This window comes from Sceloporus occidentalis, unplaced genomic scaffold (assembly GCF_023333645.1).
Source record: "Sceloporus occidentalis isolate IW3139 unplaced genomic scaffold, rSceOcc1.0.p SCAF_5, whole genome shotgun sequence".
NCBI lineage: Eukaryota > Metazoa > Chordata > Lepidosauria > Squamata > Phrynosomatidae > Sceloporus > Sceloporus occidentalis.
In genome coordinates, this window is record NW_028316985.1 from 72,678,995 (window position 1) to 72,704,658 (window position 25,664).

A 25,664-nucleotide genomic window follows, 5' to 3' on the forward strand; every position below is an offset into this window, starting at 1 on the left:
AGATTTGGGCCTTTCTCTTGACTAATCCAAATCATAGTTAAGCACTAAATCCCATTGGAATGAAGGGATTAAACGTCTGCAGCAGGGCTGGACTGTAAAGTATCTCTGTTGCAAATATTTAATGCCATTGATTAAATTTCAGTATTTTAAAACTCCTCTGATCTTAGAAGGCAGACAAGCATCTGTCTTTAGACTTTATTGCAAGAGTTACATGTTCCAAGGAGAGCAACTAGGCTCAATTTTATTTGTGAAAACAGTTCTTTTTATCTGCAGCAGAACCAACAGTTGCTGATGGGATTCTGACCATGGCAATTGACACAACACCTACTACCAGGTTCACAGCTAAAGGTGTCTCTAGATCAGAAGAATAGGCATTATAGAATATGTCTATTTCCAATTTCAAGAGACTACAGCAATAGTCATTTATTACTCCCCAGAAACTACACAATCTGTATCTAGACAAAATTAAGCATTTTAACGTGGCCTGGAATGCTTTGTTTTTAATACAGCACGCCATGAATTTTAACATGATGAAGTTCTCTCTTCTGGCTATAAACTGTATATATTTTCCTTCACATAAAAAAGTGTCACTGGGCTGAAAATAAATAAAACAAAATAAGTAATTAGTTTCACTCTGGGAGCCAATTAGTATACCGATATACTGGCCTCCAAGTCCCTATTTCTAAAACTAGTAGCCAAATCTGATTACATGGAAGAGAAAAGCAGATCAACAAGACCAAATTTAGCTGCCTAGGTCATATACAACATAATAGATAAACATATATACTTAAAAGTACTATCACATACAGCACTTAATTGAAAGGCATTTAGCATTAATTACATTGTCATTTAGTCATCTCCTCATTTTATATGGCCAGATTGGACTGGAATACCTATATTCTAGTATCTGTGTTTATATCTACAATAAAGAATAGTTTGACAAACAGAAGGCCACAAGTTTTGCTTGACATATTTCTTCCATATGTGAAAGAGAGGATGCTGCTACTAGGGAGATATTAAGTTAGCTGTATCAGTGTACAACTCAGGTATGTTACCTCATGGAGTTACTACACTATGTCAAAGCAGCATTCTATGCAACTATGAAGAGGGAAAGGCTATAGTAGAGGCAATACCAAATGTTCCAATATTCACAAGCATCACAATGCACCTTATAGTTCACTGTACAAAAGGCTGCTGTATAGATAAGCATAGGATAGGTTACCACATCAGGATGCATTTGGTTCACCAGCAATATTTTGTGGGAGTATGAACTGAGATGTCTGGCCAGTAAACAATGGTATACTACCTCATCCTTAAGAAATGTCAAGAACTTACAATTAACACAGACCAAATAACAGATATCAGACTCTTTGAGAGCTTTATGTTAATTCAGAACAAAGTATTTATTAACACATCTAATAGAAAAGCACACATTCAATAAAAACATCTGCATTCCTAATGTATTTAAATTATTATTGCTTTTTAAAAAATTACAACCACTGAATCTTCTAAGTAGTCCGATATATGTCAGACATCTTCAGCGATCATAGTGTCAAAAATCCGATAGCAAAGTCGTTCCTCTGTTTCATCTCTGACGTAATAAGATTTGATGAAACATTCCAGCCATGGCAATTCATCTATGAATTAAAAACACATTATCAGTATATATGTAAATTCCTGTACTTTACAGTTAACTGTGTCAAGAAAAACTCTTTCACAGGAAAAGAATCACTAAGTATAAAAAGTGGTGATTATTACCTTTAAAGCCCTAAAAGGTTTGGGTCCAGGTTACCTAAAGGATTGCCTCCTCCCATATATTCTGCCCTGTACACTTAGGTCCTCTGGTGGACATTTATTCCAATCAGCCTAGACTAAGTTGGAAACCATGCAAATTTTCCTGCAAGGAGACACTTGAATCCTACCAGTTAAAATGGCCCTTAGGCACCCAAAACATGCCCTCCCTGGTGCACAATGGAAATATAGGTTGAGTCTTCTTCATCCAAAATACTCAGGATTAGAAATGTTTTGGATTTCGGAGATTTTCATACATAATGAGAGATTTTGGAATTGGAACCCAAGTCTAAATGTGAAATTCATTTATGTTTGGTATACATTTTTTTTAAATGCGCATGAAACAAACTTTGTGTACACTGAACCATCAGAAAGCAAAGGTGTCACTATCTCAGCCACACATGTGGGAAATTTTGGACTTTGGAATATTTTGCATTTTGGAATTCCATTTAAGGAAGACTCGGTCTGTAGGGAAATAATGAAATGGACAGTAGTCATGAAAAAAAAATGACACAATCCTGTACTTGGAAAAAGAGGTGGGTATCGAGGAACAGAGTACTACACTTCCCAGGGTTCAATTATGTTTTAGCTGAAGCAGCTTGAACTCTAGTAGTTATTCTAACAGGGGAAGGAAACCCTAAGTCATGGAATCGAAATGCAAGATTCAGTAAATGAACTTTAGTTGCCGTAGGCTAGTTCTAGTCAGCAACCAAAACTGCAGGATGGTCACTCAGCTAAGCCCCCAATCTCTTGCTTTTTCACATGGCCTACTATCAAATCCTGTTGTTGCAATACCTTTAGACCATACCACTGTTGCCTCTAGTGTTATTTCGATGAGGGGAATGGCAGATTTTAGAAGTGTAGATTTACCTCAGCTCCTGCTCATGACTAACCCATGTAGCAAAGCAAATGAATCACTAGCTTTTAGTGGGTTTTTCGGGCTATGAGGCCATGTTCAAGAAGAGTTTATTTTTAACATTTTGCCAGCAGCTGTGCAAATGAATCTTCTCTTTTTGTATTCAGTGCAAGCTTAGCACAAAATACATACATCTTTGACGTTTTAAATAAAGCCCACACCTCACATTACTCAAAGCAAAAAAACAAAAAACAAAACTGTCTTTATATGTTTTAAACAATTCAGTTTGGCTTCTGTCTTAAGCACTACACATCTAAAAGCGCTGCTCACACAGGAATGACTGCCAAATGGAATCAATGTCCCGCTGTATACTAGCATTGGAGATACTACTTTTCTCTCTGTTTTTTTAAAAATTCAGCATAAAATCCATAAATCTTAGTAGTTGTCACTGATTCTAGCAGACATTTACACTTCTGAAGGGCAAAACCTATTTCTTACAGTTCCGCTAGTGAGTCAAGTACTCAACTGCTCCCTGCTTTCTCACAAAGAAAATCAACAATACACAGAGAAATTAACTTTTGCTGTTGGGGAAAACACACGTTTAAATCAGAAATACATGCACACCAATGCAGTAGTTAAAGGGCACTTTAAACTACTTTGGCAGAAAATTGAACCCATTTTCTCTAGTGACTGGACAAACCTACTCAGGCTTTGTAGATCTTTCTGTGAGGTTACAGAAAGGTTAGCAATGATAAGAGATTAGACAGGACTGCAAGTGATGCCATCTGTGATTGATGGGCTAGCAAGTGATGCCATCTGTGACTTCATTTGAAGGCAACCTTTTAGAGCTGCTAAAATGTTGGCTTCATGTCCAACGCCTCTCTCTGGAAGCTCTCAGACTGAACAAAGTGGCAGAAGTGTGGTGTAAACAAACAAACTGCGCCACTGATGGACTATATTAGCATGGCTATTCCTCTCCAGTTCATCAGACTTAAGACATTCCTGGCAGAAGGTAATCATGCACTTCAAGATTCAGAGACTTCCCACTTGTTTACTAACTGCATAAGGCCTAATTGGAAGAAAACCTCCTAACTAGTGCTGCATTTCCATTTCTTCACCTGGTGTAACAAAAGAGGTTTCAGTTATATTAATGTTATGCAGAGTGGTCAGTCTGCAGGGAATACAGCCACCAGAATTCACTGTCACATTTATCAGTCTTTGTCATGACTCTAGAACAGCAGCTGGTAGTCTGTGTCCTGATTCACATACTACAGTATGCAGTAGGGTTAATTGCACTTTTAAAGGAACCCATGAGTTATTTTATCAATTTTCTTCTACTGTGATACTGCCTTCAAAAACTACAGTTCCTGAAGACTACTCTCAGTTTGGGACTTATTGTCGACAAAACTCACACATACTTTTTGCATAGTCAACAGTATTTTTTTGTGCAGAAAGTTTGTACAGAAGAAGTCCTAAATTATATTATTATTATTATTATTATTATTATTATTATTATTATTATTATATCCCTCCCTTTTCCCAAGGCTGGGACTCAGGGCGGCTTACAACATTAAAAAACACCATACAGTTAAAAACATACAAAAATAATATATTAAAATAGAATTAAATTGCTACAATAATTAAAACAAATTCAATACTAAAATCCAATTTAAAAGATTAAAATGCTTAAAATACATTAAAACAATATAACAATATAACCCCGTCACTTACCTTAAAAACTTTCTGCTTTAAAAGCCTGTCTAAACAAGTAGGTCTTAGCCTGCCAGCGGAAGGTTAACTAAGAAGGGGCCATCTTGGCCTCCCTGGGCAAGTAGTTCCAGAGTGTAGGGGCAGCCATGGAAAAGGCCCTCTGTCGTGTCCCCACCAACTGTAGTTATGATGGTGGTGGGATGGAGAGTAGGGCCTCCCCTGAGGATCTCAGAGCCTGGGCTAGCTCATATAGCGAGATACGGTTTGCTAAATAGCCTGGATCTGAGCCATATAGGTCTTTATGTAGGTCATCACCAGCACCTCCACTTGTGACACTGAATCCAGGGGGTAGTGAGCGAGCAGTCTGGATCATGGAACAACTCTGCAGATGTTATGCAGAGAAATCCCATTTAGGAATGTAGTCAAGACTGCACTCACTCTAGTTGAAAGACTTCTAATAATAAAATAAATACAATTTTTATTTCTATCCCGCTTTTTGCCAGGCAATCAAAGCGGCGTACAACACGTTAAAATACATCCATATATACATAATGCCCCCCTTAAAACAAGATTAAACAATGTCAGATTAAAAACTACATATTAAAACCGACTAAGCTAAATAAAAATCATCATGGGCAAAGTTCGCTAGATGGGAAATCTTATTTGTGGCCGAGCATTTTATTCCGGGAAGGCTTGCCGGAAGAGATCAGTCTTAATGGCCTTTTTAAAGCTCTCTAGATTGGTAATTTGACGGATCTCGTCCGGCAGGCCATTCCATAAGTTGGGAGCGGCTGAAGAGAATGTCCTCTGGGAGGTCGCCGTCAACCTGGTCTTTAAGGGCTGTAATTCCTCCCAGAGGACCTGAGTGTACGGGGCAGATTATATGGAAGCAGGCGATCCCTTAGATAGGTTGGGCTCAAGCCATGTAGGGCTTTAAAGGTGATAACCAACACCTTGTACTGTGCCTGGAAACTGATAGGCAGCCAGTGGAGTGACTTCAATATTGGTGTTATATGGTCACTCCTTGCTGTTCCTGTGACCAACCTGGCTGCCATATTCTGTACCAACTGGAGTTTACGGACTAGGCACAAGGGTAGCCCCATGTAGAGAGCATTGCAAAAATCAAGTCTTGAGGTTACCGTTGCATGTACTACAGTTTCGAGGTCACCCTGTTCCAGGAAAGGGCGCAGCTGGCGTATCAGCTGAAGCTGATAGCAGGCGCTCTTGACCGTCGCTTTCACCTGATTCCTCATCTGAAGCGACGGGTCAAGAAGCACCCCTAGACTGTGAACACAGTCCTTTGAGGGGAGCGTGAGCCCCTCTAGGACTGGAGGTTGCAGCCCAATCCCTGGTTTGGGGGCCCCTACCATAAGTACCTCCGTTTTGTCTGGATTCATCTTGAGCCTGTTTTCCCTCATCCAATCCATTACTGCCTGAAGACACTGGCTGAGGGGAGAGATGCCATCTGTCGTTGTCGCTGATGACCGGGACATGGAGAAATATATTTGGGTGCCATCAGCATATTGATAACACCCGGCCCCATATCTCACTTCTCACTTGGGCAGGAGGTAGCTTGCCTACTAGCTCATATGCCCTATGGATAGTGTGTTGCAATCCGCTTATAGAGATGTTGTGTAGACAGAGGCCATTCCTACTTTGTAGGCGAGTGGCAGCAATAACTCTGGAGATTAGCACTCTACAAACATCCAGGCAGTTATAGAAGAATACTGGAAGAGAAATAGTCCTGTTTGAGAGGGATGAGAGACAGGATAATCAAAAATAAGGAAATATCTGGCCTGGAGAATGTGAGGTTGATCTCCTTGCAAAATGTATAACTTTGCAGCTCCGCTGGCAATGATAATCACCAACTGAAAGGCTGTCTACCGGGTGCATGATATGAAGGCAGAAGAAACTATTGCTTTCCAGTATTTCTTGGACCACTAAATGAAATATGAATGTAGAAGTTATTGCCTTCAAGCGTTTCTTAGACCGTTAAAACAAATACAACAAATCCAAGACGGGATAAAACCCTGCAACAATTCAAAAACTGCCTAATTCATGGATTTGATAAAAAAGAAGTCACTGGAAATGCCATGATATGGCTGCAAAGAGATGCTTAAGACAGAAATAACTGGATAAGGTTACCAGTAGGTCCAATACATGAGTGACTGTGGTACTGTTGGAGAAATCATCTAAAGCCAAAAGCATTCTGAGACCCCAATCCACTTATTGGCATAACAGCACTTAGTGAACAGCCTCTGAGATCAGCGACAGACACTGGAAAAAGAAATCAGAGAGAGGGAGCTTCCACACAGTGGATTTGATTTGTTAGAGGTCTAGCTAGCTTGGCCTGAGCACAAATAGGCTTGAATTTGGAAGGGGTCTCAATAATGACTTCTGGAATTATCAGCAGAGATAATTGCAATAATCTGGCCATTCCAAAATGTACCTGGTCCTGTTCCATCAAATCAGTCAATAACCACATTGTAGTAGCATGGTGTTAATGACTGTCACTGCAGGTTAGGGAAGTGAAAATGTTATCCCAACAACACAACAAGTGATATTGGAAGTCCTTTATGGTGAAAGTCAACCCAAGGATTGAAGTATGACAGGGAGAAGGCCTGAAAAGGCCACCTTCAAAGCCTGGCAAAGGGTGTGAGCAGTATGGTGAAAGCTGTAAGAAACAGTGCCAGCTGCATATCTTCCTATAGACAATTCTGTAATGCATGTACAGTGAAGAGTAGCTGTTAAAAGAGTGCTGCACATGTTGTCCAGTAGGAAAAATAGTGCAATCAGCCCTCAGTATGGAGAGGCTGGGTTTTTTTTTGGGGGGGGGGGGGTCCTCTGCAGAGATTGAAAGATGGTAGCATTAAATGGCCCTTGGTACAACAGAACCAACCTGTTGTGTTGCCTCCATATGGAGTAAGAAGATGGTACCATTTAAATGCCCACAGTATAGAGGAATGAAGCATATCTTCTTTGTATGTAAAGAAAATAAGGTATAGAATGATTGGCCCTCAGCATGGAGAGACCAACCTGTTGTGTCTCCTCTGTATAGCATGAGAGGGTGATATAAACAGCAGGCCTTCAGTGTGGAGGGACAAATCACTTCTTCTATTTCCTTAATATATAGAGAAAATATGACATTGACAATCATCTCTCAGTGCAGAGAGACAAATCTGTTGTGTCTCCTCTGTATGGAGTGAGAGGAATGGTGCTAACGGCAGCCCTCAGTATAGAGGGGCCAATTGCTTCCTTTGTATGGAGAGTGGAGAAAGTATCAAACAGCTGGCCCTCAGTACGGAGGGACAAACCTGTTAAGCTTCCTCCATATGGAGTGAGAAGTTTATACCAATGATCTGTTGGTTCATGTGTAGTACACACGCAGAAGTTTTGTGCCAAGAAGAAACGCCACAGAAAGCTCTGCTGCACAGTTCGTGCAAGTTGGAGAAACTCTTCTCCCACACAGAAGCTGCAGACATGACGGCTGAGTTCTCTTTGAGTGGCTTTTAATCTTCATTGCAATATATACAAGTACTTACACCAATTGACATAATGCTCCGTCACCATCTATTATACACCACACACCACACAGAGCATTGGAACTCCTCCCTTGTATACATAATCTCTAGCAGGGATTTTAGTTCAACTCCCAACTGGTGTGCTACACAGTTGCCTGTCTCACATGTGCCACGACTATGCAGTATTGAAGCTTGATAACATCAAGTCCTGCCTTTGTGTTATCATCTTCCTATGACTCAGTATCCTTCAATATACTTACTCATCAAGGCTTCCTGTTGAACTCAGGTTACCTTTCACCCATGTCATATATTGCAGCATCTAGGGCATTTTCCTTCTGGATGCATCCATCTTGACATGATCTACTCTTGGTATATAGAGGGACCAACAACCTCTTCTGTTCCTCTGTATGAAGTGAGAAGATGGTACCAGCAATCAGCCCGCGATATAGTAGGCTGAACCACTTCTTCTGTTTTCTCCGTATGGAGAAGTTGGTACTGACAATCCGCTCTCAGTGTAGAGGGACCAACCTGTTACATTTCCTCCGTAAGGAGCAAGAGGAAGGTACTAATGTTAGGCACTCAGTATAGAGGGACGAATCCTATCTCTTGTTACCTTCATATGAAGTGAGAAGACGGTACCAACCATCAACCCTTGGTATGGAGGAAAAAAACTTGGTTTATTGCTCTGTGTGGAGCAAGAGGGTAGGCCCTTAGTATGAGGGGAACAACCACTTTTTGTGTTTCCTCTGTATGGAGTGTGAAGATGGTAATGGCCCTCAGTATTGAGGGAAAAACCACGCCCTGTTTTCTCCACAGGAAGCAAGAAGATGGTACCAGCAATCGGTCCTTGATATGGGGAGACCAATTTCATCTGAATCCTCTGTATGGAGAGAAGGGATGGTATCAAATATGAGTCTTTAATATGTCTATCTACTCTGACAGGAGTATCAGGCCAGTCTGCAGCCAACCTGGTTTCTACTTGACTCTTCTTAGTCAGTGTAGGAGTAGTTGCCAATCATTCTGATAAGTCTGTGGGGCCAGGACTGAAGAGAATCAAGATGGGGCAGGAAACAAGAAGCCAGTGGGCCAACCACCCCAGAAGCCTCATACAGTAGAGCTATTAACCTCACCTCTGTATTACAATCAGAATATGCCAAGCACAAAAGGCAAGGCGAGAGGCGATTTAACTCTGGTATTCCACCAGAAATGACAATATTCCTTTTAAAATAAGCAAGGTAAATGAAGAATGAAAAAATAATCACCAAACGAAAGACAGACCATTAACACAGAAATCAAAATTTGACAAGAAAATTAAACTCCTGAGATGTTGATGCTGAAGCAGACAAAAAGGACTGAAGGCATAGGTAGGAAGTGAGCTGATAAGTTGCTTGGAGAGTGGGCATGGCTACTGCCAAAGTGCTTATGTAATAACTCTAGAAGATTCTGAAGATACCCTGTGCACGTGCAGGATAACCCAACTGTGTGATTTCAAAGAGACCACGAAGAAGACACATGTTTTTGATAATTTCCGAATATTCTTTTCACCCCTAGTGTGTAGTAACATTAATAATATTAATGTTATTTAAAGTGTATAGTATAATAAAGTGCACAGTCTATAAAACTCAAAACTTCAGGGAAGGGGGTGGAAAGGGGGGAGGCAATGTGAAGTGGAACTCTGATATGCTAGTGGAGAAGGTTTTGATGGGGGGGGGGGGAACCCTGAAGTGCCCTGGCTATCATCATACTTCTGGGGGAAGGGGTGCATTCCTCCCACTCCTACCACCCAAAGCTCAGAATGATGACAACATTATTCTTCTTCAAGCACTTCACATTCTCAGTCTAAAAACAGCTCTTTCTAGGAAAAAGATAGTAGAAACCATAAGGCACCTGTAATCATTTATTTCAGCATAAGCTTTTGTAGACAAGCATCAATGAAAACTTATGGTTAAATAAACTGAAGATGCCATAGGACTATTTCCTTATTTGCAATCTCTCTGAATCTCTGCAGGAAATTTAATCATTCTGGTAAGCCACAAGCATTTTCACTAGTTACTACTGAAATGAACATGCCTAAAGGCAAATCAACAGTGAAAGCACAGCTTTTGCTTAGTTTTTGTTTAATGTTCTTCTTGTAGCTAAAGGAAATGATATTAAAAGAATTTAACTTGCAACTATTGATTGAACAGCAGTAAAGGCAAGACACTTCAGGGTGAAAAATCAACACATTCCAATGTATCGGAGGAAAACAGCAGACCTCTTTCTGATCTTCCATCTTTGGATAAAGGTAAATGAGAATGTGATTCAGGCCCAAAATATAGAGTATGGATTATCAGCCTATTTATCAGTCTGGACTGAGCCCTTGGTTTGGCACAGAAACTGATAGCCCTAGCAGGTGATCTACAATAGGGTAGACAATGAGGAGTTTTTTTTTTTTTTAAGTTTTTGATGTTTTGTCTCAGATCCAAAATACACTGCAGAAATAATCCAGTTTGAGAACACTTCAACTACCCTGGCTCAGTGCTAGGGAATCCTGGGAGCTGCAGTTTATTGTGGCACCAGAGCACAGTTCCCAGAATGCCCTAGCATTGAGCCAGGGCAGTTAAAGCAGCCTCACACTGGATTATTTATGTAGTGTGTTCTAGACCAAAGGCCTAAATCCAGATGTTACCTCAAATAGATCAACCACTGAAACAATGTGATTTTGGCAAATCAAGACTTAGGTAAGCTCAAGTGACTAAATGTTCGGGATTAACACCTGACTTTGGACTGCCTAGTTGGGACTTAGTCACAATGCTGTATGGTGGTTCGGCTGTTATTTGGCCAGGTGATATCAAAAGGCAATATTAGGGACTTCTGCTCTATGTGAATGCACCAATTTTTTTGTCTTAAAACAAGTGCCTTACCCAGATTTTTGCCTGCAGGGCAAAGTTTCTCCATGATCTTTTCCATATTCTCTTGAAAAATATTATTGATTAGGACTTCCGAAGCTGGCATTTGGAAGAATTTTTCCTGGAGGAGACAGGAAAAATAATATAGCATTATAATTGAACTGGGCAATAAACATTTTCTAAAGATTTCATTTTGAGTCTGGAAATTTAAGATAAGACAGTTTTTTCTGTCTCATTTTTAAACTAATGCAAGTGATGGAAAATAAAGTGCTGTTTATTCACAGAAGAAATGTTTAAAGCAGAAATTTAGATTTTACACCCATTTTTAAAGAATCTGACATAAAACCCAGATGAAAGGTGTTGAAAGCTAACTTCACTTCAGTCAGGTGCATAAATGAACCTAAAGTAAATAAATTAAGCTTTTCTTGGAGGGTAAAAACTTGCAATATATTTGAAATAATGTACCATCTTTGTACAGACAAGATCACAACAGAATCGTAATGTAAGCCTCAGACTGAGCAATTTCTACTACTGATATGCAGTTATCTCACAAAATACTCCCTAGGGTAGCATACTGCACTATGATTCAGTTCATTAGTCTTAAAATCATCACTCTGGAGTTTAAAACGTAATGTAAAAGTGAATGTTTTTAGACTAATCACTGGCTCATAGCATAGTATGCTACCCTAGAGTATTTTGGGAAATATTGGTAGAAAAAACTGCTCAATGCTTAGAACAGTTCCACTAAAAACAACTGAAATTAAGTGAAGCATAAGTAATATGTCCCATTGATTTCAGTAAGTCTACTCTTAAAACTAATTAATCTGGATCTAACCACAGCTTCATATGTAGAAGATTTTTAAAATCAAAGACTTGATTACCTAGCACCTGAAAAACACAGATAATGGTTCCCTACTTTCATATTGAGTTGCAGTACATGTGCCAGTTAATGCAACTCAGTATAAGAAGAGATAATAATTTCTCCATTTCACAGGTTCTACATAATTGAAGACCTCTGGTTTTAAAAATGTTCTGCATCTAAAGCTAGCTGTCTTAGCAGTAGACCCACTGAAATTAATGGCACACATTAGTCATGAATAACTTCATTTCAGCTATTTTCTATGGGTTTAAGCATTACTACATTCATATCTATCCCTGTATTACTGTATCCTGTGTTACATTTCATTATGTAAAAATATGATGTGAGCTAGTGAGCAAGAAGCATTATTTTTTTACTGCCCAGACTTTTAATTATTACATTTATTTATTTATTTATTTTTAAATGCAGGAATGATTAAAATTTACTTTGGAATAGCGGTATATAAATAAAACAAATTATTATTATTATTATTATTATTACTACTTGAATATTATGGTTGCTCACTTATGTAAGAGATTGGGGTGGGTTTGGCTATCTTGTCTTGATCTTAGCTTAGAATTGTCACTGTGGGTGCATCTACACTGTAGAAATAATACAGTTTGATACCACTTTAACTGCCATGGCTCCATCTGACAGAATCTTGGTGTTGCTAGTTTTGCAAGGCATAGCATGCTTTGCCAGAGAAGGCTCAAGACTTCATAAAACTACAAACTCCAGTATTCCACAGGATGGAGCCGCAGAACTTAAATTGGTGTCAAACTATATTATTTCTACAGTGCAGATGTACCCTGTGATATAGTGATAATCAAGAATAAATCTATGTACTTCTGCTTTATAACTCTGTGTTGCTATAGTTTTCATTAGAAATAGGCAAATGCCCAAAGCTGGAATGAAGGCACAAACAACTAGCATTCTTCCAAACCCCCAAGAGACCTAAATTAATTTGTAATGCTGGTAGCACTATATTAAGTTGTCTTAAAATGTCAAATTGTGTGCAAATCTGAGACCCAAGTTGCTGTTCATAAGGAAAAAAAGACAACTCAGAGATGTAAAAGGTCTAAAGGTATGTGAAGGTGTGAAAAAGCCAGATAGCCCCAGGCTTTGTTTGACTAGCTTCAGAGTTGTTTATTACAGTTTCCTCTAGCCTTCCACCTACTTTCTTCATCTCTCTAACTTTAGGTAAGATTTCTTTAATAATTCTTTCTGTATTTTCATTCAAAAAGTCAAAGTTGGAATATGTCTATTCTCAGCCAATTTTAAATGCAGTTAACTTATGTATTTTTAATAAGTTCTTAATATATGCTTTACTTTGCCTGATAGCTTTCACACGCACACATTTATATTCAAGCTAAATATTTCAAGAGTAGCATAATCTAGTCTCTTACACAGTCCATGAGATATGCATCCAGTAATCCAGTTCCATCATCCAGTGTAAACTTCATTACAAAGACATATTGGAGGGGCACAACTCCTAAAGCTAAGCAAAAGGAAAACAGTGGTTATCTTTAGAAAATACTCAATACTAAATGCAAGTTAAAAGTTCCTTTAAAAAAACACACCAGAATACACTTTTAGATACAGACAAGATAAACACTAATGCTGTAGGATGGAAGAGGAGTCAACATTTCTTCTATGATTCTTCTGATGTGGACAGTATGTGTTTAAGATTAATTGGTCAGGAACTGCATCCCAAAGACAGTGGGGGATGGATTCCCCCCACTTTTTTTTTTAACCTTTGTCTACCCATTCCATCATACTTTCCCTCTCTTTCCAGGGGGCTGATGGGGGAAGGAACAGATCTCTTTGGCCAAATGTCTTCTAGTGATCATTTCCAGAAGTTGTTTTTTTTTTTAAGGTAGACTGACCAGGCCTATGATTGCAGGATTCTCACACTTCCTGTTGGGAAGAGATGATGTGTGCTCTGTGGACGACATGCACCTCCTGGACCACCACTAAATGTGATATCATGGGAGCAAAACAAACTGCCTTTCCATGCTACAACAAGGCACCCAGAACATGCCTTTCCCCATTCTAAGGGCAGAACTGTGCTTGCTAAAAGTTCCAGGAAGTGTGGCACCACTTTAAAACAATCGAGGGATTAATTGGATACTTTGTTAATAATGCTAAAATTGACAAAGTCATACATGGATTTTCTAGCTGGCATGAACTGCCAAACTTTGGTGGTATGCAGCTGCTTCAGTAAGGAGCATAGACTATGGTGTGATTTTCTTTTCTTTTTTTGAAAGGAGGGCAAAATTTGGCCTTCAGAGCCACCAAAGTTTCTCATCCTACAAATCCAATGCAAGGGAAGAGTTCTCAATCAAACTGAAAAGGACAAGGCAAAAGATCTGTGTAGAGATAATACCATAGGTAAAGTTATATAAGTAAACACAGTCCCTTCTGTAAATTAAACTTTTGTTTGTTTGCTTGCACAGAGTTATTCCACAACACCTTTTTCAACCATGACCAACACCTGCAGTGGAAGATGCATCAAAGCATATATGACAGGATCCTAATTTATCTCAATTAACTATAGGATTCAAATGAACAGTTCTCAGCAACTATTTATTATGCAGTTGAAAGACTACCACTATTACTATGGATTCATTTTCTTGTAGCCCATGTTCTAACAAAGTCAGTGGGGAAAATACTCCTTTTTTTGGGTAAAAGAATGATTCCCCAGAGAATCACTGCAGCATATGTCCTCTTAAACACATGCATGCATATGCACACACATTTATATGCATACACACTTTGCATAGGATGTGATGGCTTAGTGGTTAAGATGCCAATTCTGATGATTGGAAGATTGGAAGATTGGCAGTTTGAGGCACAAGTGCAGCATAATGGGATGAACTCCTGCCACTAGTCCCAGCTTCTGCGAACCTAGTAGTTCGAAAGCATGCAATGCAAGTAGATAAATAGGTACCACTTCGTTGGGAAGGTAACAGTGTTAGGTGAAGTCATGCTGGCCACATAACCATCAGAGCAGTTTTTGGACAACACCGTCTCTTCGGCTTAGTAATGGAGATGAGCACTGTCCCCTACAGTCGGTTATGACTAGACATTCATGTCAAGGGACTACCTTTACCTTTACTTTGCATAGGTTAAATTCTTAAAAATATTGCTCAATGATGGCACAGGTTCTTATGAAGTGTCAGATTCCAAATGGATTTTCTGTACACAGTCCTACAGTCTGATGAAAAAACCTGTCCAGAAGACAGTGTTTCTTTCTCATTCTTAATTCCTTGATCCCTCTGTTTCAAAACAAAACTCCTTTAGCACTGCTTCAAGCAGGCCTTCTGTTTTCAAATTCAAAGTTCTGATTTTGACATTTAAAGCCCTACATTCCTTGAGTCCAGACTATCTGAAACACTATGGCCTGTTACAGACAGCCAAAATAAAGCTGCTTCGAGTCACAGTGCAGATATGGTGTTTCAATGATGCATGCGTCCTAAGAGTCCAGAACTCACACCAAAGCCATGCTCCAGCCCTAAGGACTGGAGCATGGCTTTGGTGTGGCTTCTGGACTCTTAGGACGCATGCATCATTGAAACATCATATCTCCACTGTGACCCGAAGCAGCTTTATTTTGGCTGTCTGCAACAGGCCTATATCTCTTTATACTAACCAGCCAGAGCTTTATGTTCTGCAGAGGAGGACTTTCCCTCAATCCCACCACCTTCACAGGCATGACTAGTCAGGACTCTGGAAAGAGCCTTCTCCAGGGCTGCTCCTAGGTTGTGGAACTCCCTTCTATGGGAGGTCTGGCTTGCTATCTTTCTGCCAGTGGATGAAGAGAGGTCTTTTTTTAAAAAATTCAGGCAGGTCTTTGAACTTTAATTATGGTACAGTAGTGTGTGTGCATGTGCAGTGATGTTGCTAAGATTGGTGTCCCTCGATGTGAGGGGGGGGGGACTGCCTTGTGCTCCCTGCCCTAGACGCTTGCCTGACCATGCAGACCACCACTGAGGGGGGTGCACTGTGGCTTCTGAACCATGCCCCCCCACCAAAAATGCCTTCAGCTCTGGCACAGTTGCACCCATGCCACTTTGAAGGCCTTGGCAACTGTACCCCTTTCCCATTGGAAAGACTGCAGCAGCAGACTCTAAAAGCACCACCATTCAGCAGCAGCCACTATTGAGGGGAGCAGCACTGTGGCCTCTAGAGAGCCTGTTAGGATCTGGTATGGCTGCTGGGTGAGTGGGAAAGCACCCTTTCTCACTCACTCAGTAGCTGGACCAGGTACACCTCCAGGGTATCACCTGGTGAGCAGTGAATGCCCCCTTTACAGGCCTATAGAAACCACTGTGTGTGTGTTTTTAATCTTTATTAGAAAAGATGTTTTAAATATGTTTTAGATACTTTTAACTATTTTAATCATATTGTGGTTTAATTCTTTTAACATTTTTTCTAAATTAATATTTTAGCTTGATCATTTTAAATTATTGTAAGTTGTCCTGAAACTCAACTCGGGAGAAAGGTGGGATTCAATAAAGAAATAAATTTATTTCCTTAGCCTATTTTCTAGATAGAATATTCTTGGAAATGGCACTATCAGTCGTACTCATTCTCAGGTACATTTTTGTCCAACACAGCCTATCCATGGCTTAAACTAATGTCGAGTCTTTTTATTTTCCCTTGTAAAGTATTAGAAGAAAGGAAAATAAATGTTCAGCCATCTCTTATGTGAACATGAGACAAATATTTAAAATTTCCTTGCACCTCCACCTCTCAAAAGCTGTTGGATATTCCACAGATTTTCATAGAACCAATGATCTTGTGGAAACAAGGAGAAACACATTTTTGTATACACTTCTAGTTTTTGTTTTGTTGTTGTCATTTATAGAGCTTGCAAAAGTGGAACATAGGAAATTATGTTGTAGTTACATCAATGGGGAAGGCAAAACCATTGAAAACAAAGTTGTCTGCAGTGGTGAGAAAAATAAGAAATCAGTGGTGACAGCAATAGCAAGAAGATAGAGGCTACCAGGTCCAAACCACTTCTTTCTCAAATGCATTTTTCCAAGGAAATCCTGAAATCAAGTTAGTATGGCAGAGGTGGGTTGAACAATCACCTGTGGTACAGGACAGACAATTGTCCAAGCCATCTCTTCTATACTATCAGGGCTCAGGGGACTCCCAGGAAGCCAAACACTCAAGTACTTGGATATAATAATAAATAATAAATAAAAGTTTTATTTTTATACCGCCCTTCTTCAACCAGGGCGGTGTACAGCAAGGTCAACAATACAATACAATAAACATCCAAACAATACAATATATTAAAAAACCCTATCACAACAAAATCTAACATATTAAAAGTATTACAACCTCGTGCCGGTCAATACTGGCAGAGGGAAGGGGGGGGGGAGGAGAGTACATATTCAGGAGGAGGTATTCAGGGGTAGGCTTGTTTGAATAAATAAGTTTTCAACCCCGTCTTAAATTGGGGTAGGGAGGTGGCATATTCTATCACCACTGCCTCCCTTACCTTGCTCACCTGTAGAAACAGTAAAAACACTAAGTAATGGTCGCTAATGTGAATTGTGCATAGGTACATAGGATCCTGGTCATAAAACTGCTGGATGTGTATCTCTGATAAGTCCTCTGCTAGTGCTCACTTCATTCAAATGAACTGGTGGAGGATGGGCTTTTTTTAATCTTATCATATGCAAAGCTGTGTGAGAATGTTAAAAAGGTGTGAATGCTGTAAAACAGAGGTAGTTTTCTCTATGTGTGATGTAACAAGGTTTTCCAGCAAGCTCTGCATTGCATCCGTATGTAGCATCTTCAGACTTTTGGAAGCTGCTTAACTCTGATTCCCATCATGCCTTGCCATCAACAAGACTGGAAAAGGCATATAGAAATTGGAACCCAGCAATGTTGGTTTTCCCTAGGCTCCCTAGTCCTGCTGTAGGACAAGAACTAGGTTTTAGCTGGAATTGGCACTGTCCGTTGTTTCCTGTGCATATCACAGAACTCTACTGGGGTTGTGTTATGTGAGCTCCTTAATTTCTGAAAGTAAAGTTTCATCACTTTTGTTATGGATACAAAGCACAAGGGGAAATGGCTTTGATGTAATCTGGTTTGTTGGTTTATGTAACTCCTCACCAATTATCACAAGTTCTATTTAATGTCCTACATTCACACAACATCATTTCAAATGATACTGCAGTACTTCTTTGCATTGCATTTATGAGACAATACACTTGTGTATAGATTGGGGTGGTCCAAGTATGACCCTGGAACCACATGTAATCCCAAGGCTTGTTTTTGCACTCCTCAAGCCTTCCTCTCTGTCACTGAACTCTCAGAAGCAACAATTCATGCTTCAATAATATTTTGAATGTTTTTAATTTAATTTTTTAATTTAAACATTTAAAATTGTAGCCACCTCAACCTTTTAACAAGACCTCCCCCCCTTTTTTAAAAGAAGCTCAGCCAAGAAGCCCACTGGGTGACCATGGGCAGGTCATATGCTTTCAGCCTCAGGGGAAGGCAATGGCAAACCCACTCTGAACAAATCTTGCCACAAAAATCCCATGATTGTTTCACCTTAGGGTTGCTGTAAGTTGGAAATGACTTGAAGGCACATGACAAGAACAACATGGCTAGATGGCAAAAGAGGCTAAGCATACCTTGTGCTATTGTTGTGGGATCCCACGATGGATCTTCCTGTGCAGCAACCGCACCCAGGTTTGACATGGCCTTTGGATTCGAACAGTGCTTGCACCTAAGATTTAGAATAAAAGATTAGTACGAACTCTTATGACCAATCTATTGTATGCCGTACACTCCTAGGAAATGTTTAATTAATGTTCACACCCCTTATAAAATAATATCATATTTGAAAATTAAGAAGTCTAATTTCTACATTTTGAACCACAAATTGAACTAAATACAATACTACAGGTATACAAACTGAATTTAAAAAAAATAAGCTTTTAACTCAGTGCAAATTTAAAATGAGCAATTAGATGCAATTTTTTAAAGTAAAAAATTAAGTGTTGACTCGTCACTCAAGCCACTCTTTGTTGCACCCCCTTGAATTCCATCTTACACTTTCTGGGGTGCGAGCACCTCAAGTTGGGAAAGCCTAATTTAGCAGTTCTCAAAATTATCATTGGATATGTTTCTGCCTGTTGTCAACAAAAAGCAACAGCCCTTTCATTTCCGGAGTACACTCATCCCTCCATATTTGCGGCTTTGATACTTGCAGATTTGATTATTCACAGATTTTATTAATATGTTCTCTTTAGAAATCTCTAGGTCCTCCAGTGCAACTCTAAAAGACCTAGAGATTCCTAGAGAGAATATTCTACTAGGCATTTTGTACCTCCTCCAGCGCAGTTCTATGGTCAGTGTCTGTCAGACATCGACCACAGAGTTGCACTAGAGGACCTAGAGAGATATCCTCTTAGGTTAAAAACATTGTGTTTTTGTTATTTGTGGTTTTTCCATATTCACAGGGGTCTTGTGCCCCTATATGGAGGGACAAGTGTATAACCTCAGCATGGAAAGAAATGTTTAGTATTACCTCTCACGGCCTACAACAGAAGAGATTTATTTATTTAATGGTTAAAGGAAAACAATCTCAGAACAGGAGCCAAATTGACTCCTGAAATATTCTTGGCTTGCTTGGAGGGAACAGAGCCTCCAAGGTTGAAAAATTCTGCTTATCAGGCTTGTTGTTCTTAGGCCTGCTCTCTTAGTTGGAAAACACTTCTGTAGTCATGCATATCATTAACATAAAGTTGTAGGTCTCAACAGAGAATGATGTTTCTTGTTAAAAACATGTAAATATTTGTGTATCATGTCTCAAATCTAAAGAAGGTTTTTACAACTACATAAAGTCAACAAATACATTTATAACATAGGGGAAATGATTAATGTTGTTTAATAAAATTGGTCATAAATCAAGAAATTTAAGATTGTGTTCTGAAACACATTTTCATTAGCTCTATTGATTCTCATAATACACAGCTATAAATGGGATCTTACACTAAACCAACAGAACAGATGAAGTTATTGCTTGTTTCTGTATAAGCAGAATGCAAATCAAACACATCTAAGAGTTTGAATGTAAGCCATGCAACATATGGAATCAGACACTGAAAGAGTGAAAAAGTCCTATTAAAACAACATAAAATCATATGGGTTGACTAGCTAGGACGTTATCCAGAATTAGAACACTCAAATAATTTCATTTTGAGGGAAGGACACTGGATACGTTTTATTTACTTTTATTGATAATAAATTATTCTGCAACATTATCAGGGGTTTATGTGACTGTTTGATTTACACGAATTACTTAATGAGACTCCTTATAGTCTATACTTTTCTGATGTTAGATGAAATCATATCAAAATACCACATGTGTCAATGGTGGGTCATTGTCCTAGCCAAGATATGAAGATGTACCCTGTTTCCACAACATTCTTTTGCTACTTCTCATCCTGCTATCCAAGAAAAGAACCATGAAGAACCAATTTGAACCAAAATCAAATTTTCAACAAGAACAGTTCAACTAGAGCCTATCCAACCAGCATCAGAGAGACTGCTCTTCTTTAGTTTTCCAGGATCTTTCAGCTTCCCAATCAGAATCTTAATTAATACTTTCAGCAGGGGAAAGGGAGGTATAATCAGAATCACCACATAAAGAACTGATTTCAATTCTGAGTCAGAATATCCTCAATAGGAATTCACATTTTCATGACTTGGAAGCTGATACTTTTTATGTGGCCTGGACCTACATTGACCTTTTTCACTGACATGGAGTCAATACAGCCATACTAAATCCTGGGATACTCTACATTTCTGAAACAAACAACAACATACACACATACGACTCCAGTGCCTAAAACAAGAGCTTTGCAATTTGTGTGCTTAATTTTTTTCCCGTTCAATAATCCTTCTCATGCATTATGTGTAGCAGTATCATCAACACATCACAAAAGATCTCTGTTCATGGTAAGCAACTCTTTTTAGGATAAACAGTGTACATGGAATGACCACATGTAGAGGGATGAACGGGAATTTGGGTAAGGAGGTTGATTGGCATGAATCTCCCAAGTGATAACAGATCAATTACTGTCTATAAGATCTTCATTCCTTCCTGGGTTATGGGGCTAATGCCGAATCAATGCTCACGTACAACACATGGAAGAAAAACTGCTTCCATAATAATGAATAAGGTATTTTTCTCCATTATATTTGATCTTTTCTGTAGATAATTTATTTGATGATAGACTAAGTCAGTGGAACATACAATATAAAGAAACACAAAAGAATCCTAAATGTTATAGTGTACTTCATTCCTATTCATACTATAATTTCCCTATCCTGCCATTTTTAATTCATTACTGGGACAGATAATGTAATTTCCCCAAAATCTAAGTACAGGTGGAATCTCCCTTAGCCAGAAATCCAAAATATTCCAAAATCCAAAACTGTCCACAAGGGTGGCTGAGATAGCGACCCCTTTTCTTTTTGATGGTACAATGTATACAAACTTTGTTTCATGCACAAAATTATTTAAAATATTGAGTATAAAATTACCTTAAGATTATGTCTATAAGGTATATGTGAAACAGAAATGAATTTAATGTTTAGACTTGGGTCCCATTTCCAAGATATCTCATTGTGTATATGCAAATATTCCAAATTCCATAAAACTTAAAAAAAAAAAAAAAAACTTCTGGTCCCAAACATTTTGGATAAGGGAGACTCACCTGTACTATTCCAAGGTATTAGCATCTGCAATGAAAAAGGGCAGATTTACATGTGCATAACTGATGCAATCTACTCTTTTTTTCGTCTTTTAAAGACCTACCCATAGTACTGAAGATTTCCTTGCCAAAAAAATGGAACAGAAAGATCCAGTAACACAAGGCTGTCTTCTGTGGATCTCACAGGTATAATTCCTTTAAATCTTTTTGACAGCTTCAAGATTTCCTTTAGCTTCCCACCTGTTGGTGAAAAAAGTTGTTTACAGTTAACTTCATTATGGTTATGAAATGCAGTGGCAAGATATAAATGTCGCATCAGAATAAAAATGACCTGGACTGTTGGTCTGCTGTTTTCAAGCAGCTTATGAACTGTTTCTATAATGATTACCCCAAGGCTATCTAGACACCTTCTAGGCTAAAGAGAAATTGGGCCCTGGTCCTCCCACGCAGATATAAAAGCCAACACCAAGTGGCATTTCATCAACTAGACTGGTTAGAATTATTGAAGTATATGTATGCTTGCATCTGGAAAACTATTTTCTCAGATATGATCAAATCACTTGAGAAGACTGGCTTTGATCCAAAGCAGTGCTACAATTGCAGATAGCTCTACTATCATAACACACTTTATGGTAATTCCCCTCTCCTCTACAACAAACACCAAACGTAGTGTTCAAACACGAATCAACATGAACATGAGAGACACTGCAGACTAGGTCAGCCAGAAAAATCAGCAGTAGAAGAAAACTTTATAAACCATCCTGGGCATAAGATGCTGTTTGAAAACACTGACATTTTGGACCATGCTAACAACTATTAGGTCAGAATGAACAAGGAATCCATTGAAATCCATAAACACCTGGTCAACTTCAACAGGAAAGGAGAAACCCTTAAAGTAAACAAAGTTTAGATACCAGTCCTGAAAAACACCAAAATCAAGACCCAGCAAATGCAAATGAAAAACACCCAAGGTAAGGGGGTTTCCCAGCAGACAATGGATCATTAATTAAACAGACACCCCGAGGCCTTGCCATTCAACAACAGAACAATACACAGATTAACCTGCAAATCACTCCCCCTCAACCAACAGTATATATACCCCACTCTCCTCCATGCCAGCATTCTCTGAAGATGCCAGCCACAGCTGCCAGTGAAACGTCAGGAATAAATTCTTCTAGAAGGCGGCCTCATAGCCTGAAAAAAACCACAAAAACCTACAACCCTCCCTGGAAGGTCAGAAGCCCTCATGAACAATGGCGAGGGGGAAAGGGGGGCTGCTAGGGAAAAGGGAAATTTCCCAAAGAGAAAAGTTAAGGGAAATGATTTCATTTCAGCATATAAGCATGCGTTTGTCAAACTGAACACTAAGTCAACACTGAGGTAACAATCTCAATCTCTCAACAATGTAGAAGGGAGCACTACGACTTTTGGGGATAAAAAAGAATAGTAATAAACACAGCACAACAAATTTTTCAAAAACAGTTTCTAAAAGACATTATCATTTGTTTATCTATATGATGACTTGAGTGTCTAAAAAGGGTCAGCAAAGAAGCCATCGAAGCATATATTACTAAAGCAAGAAAACAAATTCATCCTCAACATTACCAGACAGATATTGTGAAGCAGCAAAGCTTGAAGAACAAATAAAATTAGGTCACAAAAAACAATTCTAGGAAAAAAATGTTTGTTAAAAACCAGTTTTAACCATCCCAAGGCTTAAAAGCAAGGAAACTTTTAGGTCCAAAAGACACTGCAGAAATAATAGAGTTTCAGACCGCTTTAACTGCGCTGGCTCAATACTAGGAATTCTGGGAACTGTAGTTTTATGAGATATTTAGCCTTCTCTGCCAGAGAGCTTTGGTGCCACAATAAAGTACAATTCCTAGGATTCCCTAGCACTGAGCCAGGCCAGTTAAGGTGGTATCAAATTGGATTATTTCTGCAGTGTGTTTTGAATTGTAGACTCACTTATCTGAGTGATAACTTATCTAGCTGGGCTAGGGACAACTTGTTTTAGAAAAATCTGAAGCTGGCATGCCAGATGAAGCTAAATGGAGGCAACTCTTCTAGTCACTGCCATCCTCTATCCAAGAGCACATGTAAGATGTACATTTGTTCCACCACAAGTACAACTATATCAACAGATGAAACACCAATATCAACATTTGCTTTCTATTTTGCTATCATTATATCCATCTGCTCTAGACTATAGCCAGGCTTAACTGATCTGAGACAGTGTCACAGAGATTTCATCGCTTCCCTGGACTCAGGACAGGGAAGGAACTATTATACACCCACCTGTTGCTCTCTTAAATTTCAGTTGACCTCTCCCAGTTTTTGAGAATGAACAATGAAGACTCATTGGACTCAGAGGACCAATGATCATGCAACTAAACAATGTCATGGTCCCCTACTGTAAGACTTGCCTGCTAGAAACCATCAGGACTATTGTGGAACTATGGCCCTGTACAAACGGGCCCTTTAGCAGGTCCTGGCGACGTGCTAGGGTTGCCTCCGGACGCTGTTTCCAGGTGCCCCACAACCCTAGGATGTCACCAGGACGTCACAGCTATGCGGCACTGTATAGACGGCACACACAGCTGTGACATCACTGCTGCGCGCCTTCCAGATGGGCGCGCTTGGCAGCGATGTGCTCGTGCCGCCGCAGGCAGTTTGCATTGGTGCTAAAAGGAGTGGCTTATTAGTGGTCCTTTTCTTTCCGCGTAGCTGCACCATGCAATTTGGTTGCTGAGGCGCGGTTACGTGAAAAAAAGAGGCGGCTCCTGGCCGCCTCTTTCTGGAGGTCTGTACTCCGCCTAAGTCTCCTTTCAGGTATCCCCAAGTGATTCCATCATTGCTATTACTGAAAGAAACTGAGGGATCCAGCTGAATCTACAGTGGCATGCTTCCTAAATTCAGCATCTAGCATACATTAAAATATTATTATTCAGTCTATTTAAATCATGACAGTAGTTGTCAACAGCTTCTGAAATAATAATAATAATAATAATAATAATAATAATAATAATAATAAATTTTATTTATATCTCCCGCTTCTCCCTTCGGAACTTTAATTGTTTAAAAAGCCATAGTAGAAAGATGGGCACAAATCACAAGGAAGTTATCATGCAAAAGGCAGCTCTCTTGCATGAATGCAAAAAAAGAATCAGGGCTAGACAACACATCTTCTTGGGTAGCTGTCACTCTTTTCTGAAAAACTTATGTGGCTCTATAAAGATTTAAAAACCACAGCTACTCTACTGCCTTCTCATTCTAATACAGTGTTTATAGATGTGAAAATACTGACATCCAGAGGATGGTTACGTTAAAACCCAAACATAATGGGGGAAACATTTTGGCTTGTACTTTACTCAGAGAGAAAAAAGGATAGGTTTTACAGGAAAAGACATGGGTTCAAATAAAAATAGAATCAACGTTTAATTGTATTAAAACTATCAGCAAAAATTAGAGCTTCTTATTTACTTTTTAGCATTTTTATTCACATTCATGATAGGATTTCTCTTACCACATTTATGTATCTAAAACTTACCTTATTTAAATATATTTCACACATTCAACTCAATTAGATTACATCTGAGTTTCCCCATTCTACATTTCCAATTTCTTTTTATTGCTTTTATTTTATCTTTGTTAACAGCACTAAACATTTTTCAGGAAGATTTGGTTATGTAAGACACTACATTAAATATGTCCTTATAATTTAAAGCTCTCCCCCGCTTTCCTATTTTAAAAAACTGGAACCCATAGATATGATCTGAAGCTGCACGGATTTCTTCACATATGGGAGTAAAGAATATTTTACTGTTCTACTGTGCATGGGGTACATTTAACTACAAAACAACATTTTAAAAGTCTGCTTGGGCACAAATAAATTTGAAAAAAATAAGGAATGAATTTAGGTTTCAAACATTTTCTCTTGTCAACTTTTATTGACTGACTACAACAATGTGATAACAACAGTTGGAAATGAATAAATGCCTTTTGGATTAAGGCTTATTTTCAATAATACATTATCAAATATATAATAAAGAATAGAATTAGCTAACCTTCCAGAAGAATCAAACTGTCTTCTGGATTCTGAAGTAGTTCAGCATGTTCTACAAAATGAACAGCTACAGGACATTGTCCCTGGTTCTCAGTATCCCACAGAACAGATTCACAGAAGGATGTACTTTGTAATCCTAGATTTGAACGTGAAGCTGAAGCTTCTTGAATGATTAAATCAAGCTCAGGCCCATCTGGAACTTCTTGCCTGAAAACAATAAT

The 25,664-nt window shown here is 38.9% G+C and overlaps 1 protein-coding gene across 2 annotated transcripts in view; it reads right to left on the reverse strand.

Moving 5' to 3' along the window:
- Nucleotides 1-326: 326 nt before the first annotated feature.
- LOC149312323 (protection of telomeres protein 1-like) overlaps nt 327-25,664 on the reverse strand; it is a 92,242-nt gene continuing 66,904 nt past the window's right edge. The window contains exons 14-20 of one of the 2 annotated variants that reach the window (XM_089524398.1): nt 25,445-25,650; nt 21,482-21,617; nt 18,288-18,382; nt 13,032-13,123; nt 10,782-10,887; nt 1,498-1,637; nt 327-595 (exon numbers count right to left, since the gene is read on the reverse strand). In XM_089524398.1, the coding sequence (XP_089380524.1) occupies nt 1,528-1,637; nt 10,782-10,887; nt 13,032-13,123; nt 18,288-18,382; nt 21,482-21,617; nt 25,445-25,650 (745 nt within the window). In that variant the 3' untranslated portion in view covers nt 327-595; nt 1,498-1,527. Of the gene's footprint in view, nt 596-1,378; nt 1,638-10,781; nt 10,888-13,031; nt 13,124-18,287; nt 18,383-21,481; nt 21,618-25,444; nt 25,651-25,664 lie in introns of those variants that run through there. The other variant, XM_089524397.1, reaches the window with a different exon arrangement.